The 13,747-nt window shown below is 37.9% G+C and overlaps 1 protein-coding gene and 1 long non-coding RNA gene across 2 annotated transcripts in view; one reads left to right on the top strand and one right to left on the bottom strand.

Annotated features, from left to right (window-relative positions):
- Nucleotides 1–448: 448 nt before the first annotated feature.
- LOC115299287 lies at nt 449–2,222 on the bottom strand. Its single transcript, XR_003912091.1, has 3 exons — nt 2,146–2,222; nt 1,982–2,037; nt 449–508 (listed from the first exon to the last, which is right to left on the bottom strand). It is a non-coding gene; the product is annotated as an uncharacterized LOC115299287 (long non-coding RNA).
- A 217-nt stretch (nt 2,223–2,439) lies between these two features.
- DPYD (dihydropyrimidine dehydrogenase) overlaps nt 2,440–13,747 on the top strand; it is an 806,753-nt gene continuing 795,445 nt past the window's right edge. The window contains exon 1 of the mRNA XM_029948659.1: nt 2,440–2,551. Within this exon, the coding sequence (XP_029804519.1) occupies nt 2,513–2,551 (39 nt within the window). The 5' untranslated portion in view covers nt 2,440–2,512. The remainder of the gene's footprint in view (nt 2,552–13,747) is intronic.

Consider the following 13,747-nt stretch of genomic DNA (forward strand, 5'->3'; position numbering starts at 1 on the left):
TATAAATATGTTATATTATAAATATGGTATCTATTTGTATATGTATTTACCTTTCTCTTTCCTATATTATTACATATATTATAATAGTATTATTTTACATAATGTATATATATTATTTATATATTATAATTTATGTACATTATACAATATCCCCAGAAGGATACAGATGACTTTGGAGGTAGGTAAGGTATTGTTGTCAGAAGATTCAGAACATCTGACTTTGGAGCATTACTTCATGAGAAGGAAAGTAGTTAGTCTGACACTTTTTAGGTAGAAATTCATTGATAGATATTGTGATTTACTTCTCAAGAGTAAGTGGGACATTGAGAAGAATGCATGGTAAAGTGAAACTGAAGTTACTGAAATGAACCACTTAATGCATAACCACCTGCAGGGTCTACTATGTTTATTCACTCACCAAGTATTCTTGGTCTCTTACGCTTCAGTTCTGGGCTTGGAGCTGACTATCCAGTAGACAACCAAGGTTTCTTTTCCTGGAGCTTACATTCTAAGTGGAAGACAGATATTAAACAAGTCACACTTACATAAATATGCAAGTAAAATATGATCAGCCTATGACAAAAAAAAATAGGATGTTATAAAAGAGACAGGGTGAGTCTAATCTTGTTGATTGGAACGGATCGGGGAAACCTTCTCTAAGACCTAAAGTATGCATAGAATGAGAAGAGTCCCCCAAGTGGAGGATGGGTGTAAAGAGAGGAGAAATGGTTGGAAGAAGGAAAGATTACTTCGTGGTTGGAACATAAAAAGTTCTAACAAGAATGGTCATAGGTGAGGTTGGAGAAGGGCAAGGCAGGTTATTAAGGGGTCACTGGGAAGTTTGTATTTATTGACTGCAGTGCAAACTACTGAAGGATTTAGTCACTGTGTATGTGTGTGTGTGAGCGTGTGTGTGATAAGTCAATTAATAATTTTTAAAACTCAGTCTGGAGTGGAGAGGGGTAGGTAAGAGTAGAAGAGTGGACTACCATTGGACCTTGGTGAATGGAGTGAAGGTGAAGAAATGAAGAAACATTCCAAGATCCTTTAAAAGGCTGAATTTTGAGAACTTGGGAATGGATAAAATGTGTGAGAAAACATGGTTTTAAGGTTTCTATGTAACTTTCTAATTTTTCTCAGCAGTACATTTTGATTCAAGAAAATGTATCCATTCTCTGTCTAGTTCCAGGCTCTGGTTTGTTTAAAGAAGTCTTCCCAAATCATTCAAGGTAGTGAGCATTTACACTCCAGTTACTTTTTTTCCATTTCTCTTTTATCTTCCAAGCAGGCATCACTGTTTCTTACTATTTTGCAACTTGCTTACTAGAAGTAAGGTATTTCCTAAAGACGGATTATATCCAGAGTACCTAACAATGGGCACATTGAAACAGTTCAGTAACCATTTGTTGAATGAAATGATAGATGAACTAATGAAAGTATAAAGATAGGGAGGAAATATTTGAATCTAAGATGCTCACAATCTAGCCAAGAGGATCAGAACGTGTGGTAAAAACCTTACTTGAAGTAAGCAGGTAGCATTACGGGAGAGGAGAGGAGGATGCATCTATCTAACAGGCAGAACAGAGGGAGGTCTGGAGACAGACACTCAAAGATGAATATTTTCTGGATTGAGACCGTCTCTAAATGGAAATCACTCCCCTCTCCCCAGCAAGCTCTATAACAAAACATAAAGCATTCTCTAAAGGAGCTTCACGTGTTAGAAATATATTTCTGCATAAATTTAAGGACTCGTTAGAATAGATTGTCCTGCAAAGATACAACCTTGATTTTGTACCACCTACGGCACTTACCGCACTTACTATTTGCCACTTCTGGCTGTAGAAGTCTTGCTCCTCTCCCTCACTGGGCCCCTTTATAACACTGTCTCCGCTCTCACTCCCGGGTTTTGTCTCTACTCGGAAGACCCGCGCCCTTGCCTTCTCCCGCCTATTTGATGGATGAATGGAGGAACGTTTACTACCTCATCCCTGGGGAGTTCCAGAAGATGCAGCTGCCCGTAAGCCAACGTTTCTGCACCTGGCGGGGTTTGTGAGGGAGGAAAGAAAATGAACAATTTGTTACTTCAGAGAGCCAATGGCTTTTACCTTTCATCCTGTGGGTCTCTAACATGGGGCCCCAGCCTACCAAGCTCAGGCTTTAACAGTTTGCAGCGCAAAGGTCATTCCCGGGTGCGAGTGCCCTCTCTCTCCCTCTCCCTTCCTTCCGCCTGTGGAAGGAAAACAAGCCGCCAGAGAAGGGGGGGTAGGGGGGGATGGGCCGGACTCATTTCCCCGGCGTTCCACAGGCAGGCGGGGCGGAGGGAGCCGCGCGGCCGATCCACAGCCCCGCCCCGGGGGCGTGGCCTCCTGGCGCCAGCCCCGCCCCCTCGCCGCGGACCCTCAGCTTCCTATTTACTCAATCGCTTCGGCTTCCCGTCACTTCGCTCTCTGACTGGAGCTTGAGGACGCTAGGAGGGTCTGTCTCTAGGAGACTTCAGGCTGTAAACACTGCCATGGCCCCTGTGCTTAGCAAGGACGCGGCGGACATCGAGGTACCGACGGCTCGCCGGGTCGCCGAGGGTGGGAGGTGGGGGCCCCAGCTGGTGGGTGCTGGGGAGGCCGCGGCAGTCGCTCGGGAAAGAGTGGGAGATCCGGGAAACTTTGCCTCCGCGGGAGGTCTGCGGGGGAGGTGGAGGAGCCGGGAACCGAAACCTGACGTGGGCAGCGGGGGACAGAATTTGAGGGGTCCCGCGGCTGGAGGAGTTACCTTTTGGGTTGGAACCTGGGTGTTTACTTCCGAGGGGATTAAGGGAGCCTGTCTTGTCTTGCTCTGAATGGTGTGACTAAGAAGCACAAGAGTTCCAGTGAGGCGGACTCTGGAGGATAGGAACTCCCCTTTCCCACCCAGTCTACCCAGGCACTTACCCCTTTCTCCACCCGTATGCATTTCAGGGCACCTGTCTGCTGCCCCCACCTCCAATTGCTGAATCCTAAGTATATGCAAAGGTGGAGTATAGAAATAAAGGAGATCCGTGTGTCAGCTATTCTGGCATTCCCTGCTAGCCATGGTAATGCTTATGAAATTATTTAACGGTGGAAGGGAACAAAGTATTGAGAACATGAAAAATGCAGTGCTATCAGAAAAACATAAACTGTATTTTTCTCTCAACACTTTTGATTCCCTCTACCACTGTGTTTCTGTAAAAATGTCATCTTTCTTCCTGTGAAAAAATACCTGAAATGACATGACTGTTTCCTTTAAATTCTTCCTAAGACCTTTACGTATGAGATGAGAAGGATTTAATTGTAAACAGTGATTTTAGGCATACTAACCCAATTCAACGTCTGTGAGCTAAGATAAACCGCTTTTTTAGTTTTTCGTTGTGTTTTGTAAAAGGCTTTTCTCTTTTTGAGTCTCCCTTTCTGATAAAAGCTCTGTATATGTGTATACATGTATGTTTTTCTTTTTTATAAATGACACATTTCTCTTCCCTCGATTCTTTTCAGTGGCTTAAGTAAAAGTTTAAAACCACCTGTTTGCAGAATAGCTGCTGATGCCACATTTTTCCTCTGTCGTTGATTGAAGTAACTTTGTGTTCTTTTGGGGGAAGGTAGTAATATTTTCTTCCAACTCCATACATTGGTTTGGGAAAAATCCATTTTAGTAATAAGAGTCAAATTATTTGTAGTGATCTCTTTGGTTAATTTATGTGTGGTTTCTCTTGTGGATAGTTTACTACTTCATATTGATCAGTAAGATGTATTTAACCCAATGTTTATTCATGTGTGCACAAGGTAAAGGATACTAGATTTATGTCATTGTCATAGTTCTTTTTGGTCCTTCTTACTTTGACATAACCAAATCCTACGTTTTTTTAAAAACTCAATTAAATAACAAACTTTTGGCAGCATTCAGGCAGTATTGATTTTAGACAGTAGAGTGTCAGAGGGCAGGTGGCCTTTGGTATGTTATTTGTTTAACTGATTTCTTTCTCTGTATTTCTCTTGCAATTATCTTTGAAATCAGTTCTTAACCAAAGAACACGGAAAAGATGCCAGTGAAACATTAAATTACTGGCTTAATCTCATATGTTGTTTGAACTAAGACCCATTTGAGAAGTCCACACCCTTACATTCACCTCAATCTCACCTTTTCTCTGGGGTTAATCTGCTTGATACTATTTATAATCTAGATTAGCGGTATTTAAGTTTTTTCAGGTTTTATGTAGTTCTTATATGCAGCACATTTTAATCAGTAACAACTTCTATTATGCATTGTATCTTTCTTTTCTCTCAAAGTAATACCTGTGATACATCAGCTAAAGTACCACGAGAGTGTGAAATTAATCATTAAAATATAATGCAGTGAAGAAAAATACATTAAGCCTCAAGGAATATATTCAAGCACAGATGTCTCAGTTGATCCTATTGATTCACCAAAGTTCATTTTTGTTTGAAGAATCAGAATGAATTATGAAAGCTCAGTTTTCTATCAAATTTGAATGCATACATTGAATTTCCCTTCTTTGAAAGAATTCATTAAGACCACTGTCTAGAGATTGATCTGACTATGACCATTGGTGTAGTCTCAAGTACATGGAGAAATCTTAAAAAAAAAAAAAAATCAGTATGGAACAAAGTACATGTTCACTTGATAAATGTGAAATGAACAGAAGGTGATGATGACAACCCACTATAATAGTGATTTAATTTTCTCCATAACCTACTTACAGAATCTCAGGGTTCAGTGAAGCAGCCAAGAAATACCTCTATTTCTAAGGAGAAAAAGTTACTGAGAGTATACAAAGTTGCTTTGTGTGTTCACTCCATAATGTCTAGCCTTAATTAAATATCACATCAGGGTTTGAAGGATTGGGAGCATGAAAAACAATCAGAATGTCACCAGACCCCAAAACTGGAATATTCCAGGCTGAAATATAGGCACAACAATGATGCATTAGTAAGTAATAGATATTAGGTGATAGACTTATATACTCAAAAAATTGTTGTCAGTATGGTAATTAGAAGCTGCTTGAGAAGTGAAGTTGTTGTTGTCGTTTTGTTTTGTTTTCCCTGACACATAAATGTGATTCAGACCCTGGGATCTGGAGCTAACTGAGTTGAGGTCTAGTTTAGTTCTTTTAAGCTGTGTGACTTTAGGCAAGTTACTTAGCTTCTCTGAGTCTTATTTGCATAATCTGTTAAATAAAGAAAATTATAATAGAAATTTTAATAAAAATGTCACAAGTCAACATATTCTTCTTAGGAAAAAAGACAAATGTTAAAAAATAAAATTATGAACAAATCTCTTGGAAAACCTGTTCCAGTGGAAAAAAACAGTATTCTAAAATCATTAACAGTGGCTATGTACATAGCTTAAAGTCATCTTACTTTCTGGGATTATACTTTGAACAAAGCTGAATTTTGTCAAGGATGACTTGAATACAAATTCTCCTGGGAATGTTTCAGAGAAGGTGAATATCCAGTATTGATTGCTTACCCTGACTTAAGCAATACCCTCACAGTACTTCATTTAGTTTGAATTGATAACCAGTATAATGCCAATATCTGCACATTTAAAAGCAAGTAAGAATGATTTTAGAAGAGTACACTTTTTTCAATGTCTTGTTCCTCTTCACTGACATGGATAATTGAGAACAGACTATAAAAGTAGAGTTAAAAGAAAATGTATGCAGCTGCAGGAAACCTTTACCTTTTTGAATAGTAGTAATTTTGAAAAATATTTGCAGCCAAACTAATTTGTTCCCTACCACTCTAATGCTTTCATAATCACAAGTCAAGGTCTGTTCCTTGAATTATCAGCTAATGCATATTTCATATATACCCTGATTCAGAAAGAGATTTCGGTCCATTGTCTATAGAATCACAGTGCATTTCAAGTCAAACAGAAACAGTTTCTGAATTACTTATACTCTATCTTCCATTTATTTAGGAAGATAATTGAGAATTTTGTTTATTAATTAAGAAAATAAGTTAATAAAATGATAGCCTTGGAAAATGGGAGTATAATGGAAACAACTGGGAGAAAAGTACATTTTAAGGAGCATTTGGAAAAAAGGGAAGGCATGGGTTATGAATTAACTGACATAGATGAGAGACAATGTTTTAGGATCCCCTTTATCATAACTGCTTTTGTCCTTGGGGAAGGGGCAGGGTTATGGATCCAAAGGAGAGAATAAAGATTCAACTTAGCAGAAACTATGGATTATTTGTTTAAACTTTTGTGTTTTTTTTTTAAATAAAAAAAAAAATGTTTATTTATTTTTGAGAGAGACTCAGAGAGACACAGAGCGTGAACAGGGGAGGAGCAGAGAGAGAGACAGAGAGAGAGAGACAATCTGAAGCAGGCCCCAGGCTCTGAGCTGTCAGCACAGAGCCTGACGCAGGGCTTGAAATCACAAACTGCGAGATCATGACCTGAGCTGAACTCAGAAGCTTAACTGACTGAGCCACCAAGGGCACCCCTTGTTTTGTTTTTTGTTTTTCTGTTTTTTTTTTAAATTTAGTGTATAAATGACAATATTTATTTATTTATTTATTTATTTATTTATTTTTACTGATTGGGCACCACCAATCTAAGGGAATGCTATCTTGACTTGCTAAAGCTTTAAAATTTTTTTTATGTTTTTAAGCTTTAAACCTGTTTTGTGAGTTTGCATTGTTAAGAATATGCTTGTTCACCCTATTTTAAACTGTCCTGTGGACCATACTCAAAGTATTTCTCCTTTCTAAGAAATTAAGCTGAGCAGTAAAAATGTGTCTGATTATGTGATTTGGGAAGTTAATTCATCCCAAATGAAAGCTGCTTGTAGTTTTCAGGTATATTTCTAGAGTTAAAAGCATAGCCATATGTTATTCCAGTATAGTTTTAAAAAAAAAATTCTACCTCCTGCACATGAATTCAGTGGTCAATTTTAGTAGTTTAATTAAACGCTGTGAGATTAATGACTAATGAGGCCGTGTTTTTAGGCCTCAAACCCCATTAGTGTGGTTGTTAGCAGATAACTGGGAGCCAGTTATACTGAGATAACTCTTAGTAGGAGTATATATTTCTTATGGTTTATAACTATTAATTTTTCCATTGCTTATAATTAAAATGTTATGCTAGTAGATGTGCATTCAGTATATTACTTTTCTTTTAGAATGTTCAATACAGATATCTACTTATTGATATTAGGAACTCGGTACTTTTATATTAAGTTATTTATTTTGTATTTCACAAATCAAGCTTCAATTCATGGTTAAAAAAGAAAGCAATGTACCTGGGTTCTAATCCTGGCTTTCTCTCTCTTTATTTATTTATTTATTTTAAATTTTTGTGAGTCTGGTCAGTTCTTTCCTGGACTTTTTTTTTTTTGTCAATTGGATTTATGCTTAATTATTTCATACAATAGTGATAATGATTAATTGGTGTCATATACATATAATGCCTCAGACAGCATCTTTCACATAAAATATATGCTTTTAAAATATTAGTAGTTCTGGAGCGCCCAGGTGGCTCAATTAGTTAAGCATCCGACTTCAGCTCAGGTCAAGATCTCACAGTTCATGAGTTCAAGCCCCACATTGGGCTTTGTGCTGACAGCTCAGAGCCTGGAGCCTGCTTTGGATTCTGTGTCTCAATCACCCCAACTAGAATATAGATCATGTGAACTGTATTCAGCAATAATTTGTTCTTAGAACAGACTGAAAACCGCTGCCAGATTTCTCCATTAAGCTGGATGACCCTGTGGACTGACCACTGTTAGCTGGAGGCTTGTCCAGCCTTTTATTCTAATCGCAATGAGGGGACAGTGTTACCCTGAAAACCTTGGAGAAGCACCCTAGCCTAGCCTATGCCAACTCGCTCAGGACCTTGTCTCTACTTAGCAGTGAAGCTATAGCAGTTGCTGTCATTTATTCTGGAAGGAACTTAGAACTTGACAGCACCCTTCTAAATTCATGTCAGGAAGACATTCTTTGGACCAAAGCAAACCTCTTCACACTCAGCGTGGTTTCCGGGGAGATGCTGCAGATGTGCCTGCTGTCAGTGCAGGTTCGTGCCCTCAAGTCAGCAGAGCTGTGGTTCTGCCCTGTGTTCTTGCTGGGAGGTGGAGGAGCGAGCGCCCTGGTTTCCAGTATTTATTTGGTAAACCTGAGTCTGGGACACCCATTGTTTTTGTTACTGCTTTCCAAACACTGAGTTATTGTCACTTGACATACAGGTTTCAATAAAGCTTTGTTAAGATCGTCTCTCTCTCTCTTTCTCAAAAATGAACATTAAAAAAATACCAGGTACTTCTTTTAAACATCATTATTAGATGTATCATGTGTCTTATGTAAATGTCATTTGGCTGGAATTTTGTTTGACTCCAAAAATTAACTAGTGGTATCAAAGCCTGTTAAAATATGTGAGGCGGGGGGGGGGGGGGGGAGAGGAGTTAATGAAATTAAAAGAATTATGAGGATATATTTTGCCAATATATTTTATAAGAAAGCTCCTTTATATTACCAGTGAGAAGGGGGAGTTTGTGAATTTCAGATCAAATGATAGAGACCCAGAATTATAGAGACCCAGTTCATTTTGCCTTTTACTTTCATTTAAAAAATATGTTTAATGCCCTCTGTACTGCTAGCCCCCTGGTGTAAACTGAAGAAAGATTCAAAGGAAGTGTGTGTCATTGGTTTTGTCTATATGGGATTATCTGTATCTAATCCACTAGGGAATAAGACCCACATCTAAGGCTGACCTTGCAAACTCTTATTTTTTTATTGCAGTGTACATATGGATTGATTTTTCAGTGTTTTTCTGAGTGTTTTGAGACTCTATCAGGACCAATGTATTGGTTAAAATTATTTCTTGGCATTCTGAACAATATCTAGAAAGGATTTAGTATTATCCTTTTCCGAAAAGAAATCTCTACACAATTATTTAAAAAATGGGGGGGGGGTGCCTGGGTGGCTCAGTTAGTTAAGCGGCCAACTTTGGCTCAGGTCATGATCTCACAGTTCGTGGGCTCAAGCCCCACATCAGGCTCTGTGCTGACCATTTGCTCAGAGCCTGGAGCCTGCTTCTGATTCTGTGTCTCCCTCTCTCTCTGACTGTCCCCCAGTCATGCTCTGTGTCTCTCTTTCTCAAAAAAATGTTAAAAAAAAAAAAGCCCAACTCATATCTGTTTGTACTAACTGGACTAAGCTTATAATGTCTCTAGGCAAATATATTAGCTTCAGAGAAAGGTTTTTTTCCCTAGACTTCTAAGCATACCTGTATTTGTTCATAAAAACTTTTTAACTCCTAGAAAAGAAAGAATTGGAGATCACCCTATTTTGCACCAGGAAAATGTAAAGTGTTCTTTCTGAAAGATGACTCAAATATTAAACTTTTTAATATTAGGTTATGATAATTTTATTTCATTGAGAATTTCAGCTTGGTAGTGTAATAGCATTCTCACTATCCTCTACCTCTATCATAATAATTAAAGAGACAATCTGTGTCCCTACCTCCCAGGTGCTTGGAAATTGATATTATGAGTGCTTATGAATGTCCCCTTGAGGCACTGCTGACTGGGCCACTTTGAAGAAAAATCTCTTCATCAATAATGAAGCCCTGAGGGCCACTTCTCAGGGGACCCACACAAAATTACATGTCAACTCCAGGCCTGATTTATACAGATGGTGCTCATGGATGGAGCCCTGACTGCACCTCTTCTTCTCCCATATTTTATTACCCACCGCTCTGTGAATCCTCCCCACTGCCCCCCCCTTACACTTTTCTCTACAAACTTCGTCCCCTAATTTTCAATTTGCTTTACCTGCTCACAATTGACTCACCTAACTAGATTTTTTTTGCTTAATCTTTGTGAAATCCTTTGAATGATATTAAAAATTGACTACAGCAGCATGTTAAAACTTTAAAAATGTTAGTTTGTCTGATGTAAAAGCCATGTGAAAATCTTCAGAACAATAGGAGAGAATGTATATTTTTAGTATGTTAATTAGTATAAGTATTCTGGGATATGAGACAGGTCTGTGGGTATGTTTGCTCTACATGTTGGGTCCCTTGCTCTCTGACCTTGTGGAAATCATTCAGCCACTGTGAAGAGTTTGCTGACTTCTCAATGAGTTTGCTATTGATCAGTCTTTTAAGGATGGTTTGTAATAAAATATGGCATTGGTGAAATTGTTTGGAGTTGTGACCTGCTGAGTGATCATATTAAGGAAATGCAGATGTGGTGTTTTCATAGCTACTCTATATTTTACATGCTAGGTAGGATTAAGTATACCATTTATACCGACTGTATGGAATTGATATACTTACTGATCTTTAAACTTTCTTTATGCCTGCCTGCTTCCTTTTCTTTTTCAAACAAATGAGTTAAATCTAAATCTCTCCTGAGCACACAAAAAAAATCCAATCCTCCTATATGTGAATGGGATTTTGTGAGGGTGATCTGGAAATTATAAATTCATATTTTATGTCTCTTGGATAATATACTTAACTAGAAATTATAATTAGAGATTCCAAATAAGGAGTTGAGCCTCTCTCACAGTTTCTCCAGTGTGTTTTTTGATTGACAACTATCATTGGAAACTAGGGTATAAATTCTGGAGTTTCTAGCCCATAAGAAATATGTTACCTTTCTCTGATTCCTTGTACCAGCACCACAGTAACCTCAAAGCTTTGAGGACTGTTCTTTCAAAGATGTTTACATGATAAATATTGGGGAGTACAGAATAGAATGCTTGATTAAAATCCTCATACTTCAAAAGATATTGAGGTCTTCTCACAGATTTCAAGGATTAAATAATAGCATAACAGATTTCACAGTAAGATGCTTTTTTGTGGGTTAAATTTTATTTGCTTATTTATTTAAGTTTATTTGAGAGAGAGAGAATGGCAGAAAAGGACAGAAGGAAAAAGATAATCTTAAGCAGGCGGCTCCACACTCAGTGTGGAGCCCAATGTGGGGCTTGATCCCATGCCTTAGGAATCATAACCTGAGCCAAAATCAAGAGTTGGACGCTCAAGTGACTGAGCCACCCAGGCGCTCATACTGTGATTTAATTTTTAGAATTATTTTTCATGATCATTACATGAAAAAAAAGCCAAAAAGAGTGAAATGAAGACCTGAAACATACATAGTCATATCACCCAAAATAGCTCTGTTCAGTGATTTAGTAATTCTTTCTTATGCATAAGGAATTTTTTCCTAAATAGTTTTAATCATATTCAGTTTTGTATTTGTTTTCTTCTCCATTCAGAACTCTTTCCTCACATTCATACTAACTTTTAAAATAGTTTTTGGGGCACCTGAGTGGCTCAGTCGATTGAGCATTCAGCTTCAGCTCAGGTCATGATCTCACGGTTCGTGGGTTTGGGTCCAGTGCCAGGCTCTGTGCTGACAGCTAGTTCAGAGCCTGGAGCATGTCTTCAAATCGGTGTCTCCCTCTCTCTCTGACCCTCCCCTGCTCACACTGTCTCTCTCTCTCTCTCTCTCAAAAATAAGTAAACAAAAACATTTAAAATGTTTGAAAATAGTTTTAAATAGCATTATGAGATTCCACATAGTGGAGATACCAAAATTTATCAAGCCTCTTCTTTATTATCAGATAATTACATTGTTTTTAGTAATAGTTATAATGTTTCAATAACTTTTTTTCCTTAAGACATTTTGCCTAGAATATACTTGAAAGGGTTGACTTCATTGATATATAGTGAATTTCAGTTTGCCTTTTCACCTACCTACATGACTCAACTGAATTTGTGTGTGTGTGTGTGTGTGTGTGTGTGTGTGTGTGTGTGTAAAGCATTTTTAAAAGGAAAAATGGTCTATTATTGGGTGAAAGACAGAAAGGACAAAGTGGAATTGAAACCAATTACTCATTTGCCTCATTCCCCCACCATATTCAAAGTTCGAGAACACATAAGCAACTGAATGTAGTTTCCCTTGAGGTAGATATAACTTCATTTGCACTCAGTACTGATTTGATGCTTTATTCTAGATGATGGCTTGAATGCCTGATGTTTCTTTATTGTTCCTGCCAAGAATGAGGTTGGGTTTCAGGTTGTTATTTTAGGTGGATAAATCTCAGGTTTTTATTTTGAATGAATAAATAAGTATAACACCAACTGCAGATGTTCCAAAACATGACCACAAATGGATATTTTTATATTGTACCACTATCCTGTGCCCTGCCTTCTCCTCAATGGACCAGGTTCTCAATGGATTCTTTCACCCTTAGGCCTTTATGTCAGAAGTGTGTGTGTGTGTGCATGTGTGTGTGTGTGTGTGTGTGTGTGTGTGTATGTGTGTGTGTACACACATATATAGAACCACATGTGTATGGGCACTTTCTTTTCCTTCTTTTTCATTTCCTTTTGGTATTCAAGAGGAAGAGAGTGGTGAATGTAACTATTTACACTCAACACATTTTCTCACAGTGGCAAACTTAATATGACAAAAAACTCTTCTGTCTAAGGTATGTTAACCAAAATAGTTTTGATTCATGGTACATTTTAAAGCTAAAATTTGCTTGTAACCTGAGCTCTGAACATTGATAAGTTTAAGTCTGTCTTTTTTGAAAGATATAAAAACATTTGCATAAGTTTCTTATATGATCTATGAAAATCACTGCCTATCACACCTCTATGCCAAGACTAGACAGTAATAAAAGTTTATTCTTTATACATGTTTAAGATCACATTATTTTGAAAGGATTTAAGAGGGAAATTATCAGGGGTAGGTATGACTGTTTGAAGGATTTGAAATATTTTTGAGTTGTATACCTATTTATACATCTGATATCAGTGTATTAGTATATGTGAAACAATATCATTTTCAACATTAAATTTATTTTTAATTTTTTGAGAGAGTTGTGTGAAAACTCCTATCTGATTGGTTTTTTTTTTTTTTTGTATTTGTTTGAATATTGGTTAGTTTGAATATCTTTTCCACATTTTAAAATAGCTTGGCTCTTCTTTTAAGCAAAATACTTTAACAGAGTTTTAGTGTCAGAGTAAAATAAGAGAAAAATGGAAATAGAAATACAAATAAGAAAAACAGAAATATCTTTCAGCAAAGTGAGTTTAGAGGGAATACACTTCAACATAATAAAATCCATGTATGAAAAACCCTCAGTTGACATCATAGTCAGTGGCGAAGACCTGAAAGTTTTTATTGTAAGATGAGGAAAAAGACAAAGATGGTCCCTTCTCACCACTTTTATTAGACATAATACTGGAAGTCCTACCTGCAGTAATCAGACAAAGAAAGGAAGGAAGGAAGAAAGAAAGGAAGACAGGAAGAAGAATGAAAAAGAATGAAACAAACAAACAAATAGAATCTTGTCGTAACCCAGAGTCCGGGTCTGGCGTGCTCGTCCCTGGCGTACGGCGGTACCTGTTTTGTCTGCCCCAACCGGCAGGGCAGAGAATCGTCGCGGGTCCTTCTCCTGAGGGAGGGAGAGAAAAACAGGGCAGGAGAGGAGACGCAGAGAGTAAAGACACAACTCACGGTTTCCGATCAGGCGAAAGAGAGAGCTTTATTCAGAAAACTGTCTCTTATAAAGGTTTCAAGGCGGGAAAACAAAGCAGCTGACCAAGGTCAGTTACCAGGTAAACAGAGTGAAATGAATATCAAAAGAAACGCCCAGATTTGCCTCAGCAATGCTGGGAAGGGGGGAGTTAGCACTGAATAATCCAAAATAACGGTTTTGATCTTTTGTGCACCTTGGCCACTCACGTCTGG

Source organism: Suricata suricatta, chromosome 8 (genome assembly GCF_006229205.1).
Source record: "Suricata suricatta isolate VVHF042 chromosome 8, meerkat_22Aug2017_6uvM2_HiC, whole genome shotgun sequence".
NCBI classification, from domain to species: Eukaryota; Metazoa; Chordata; class Mammalia; order Carnivora; family Herpestidae; genus Suricata; species Suricata suricatta.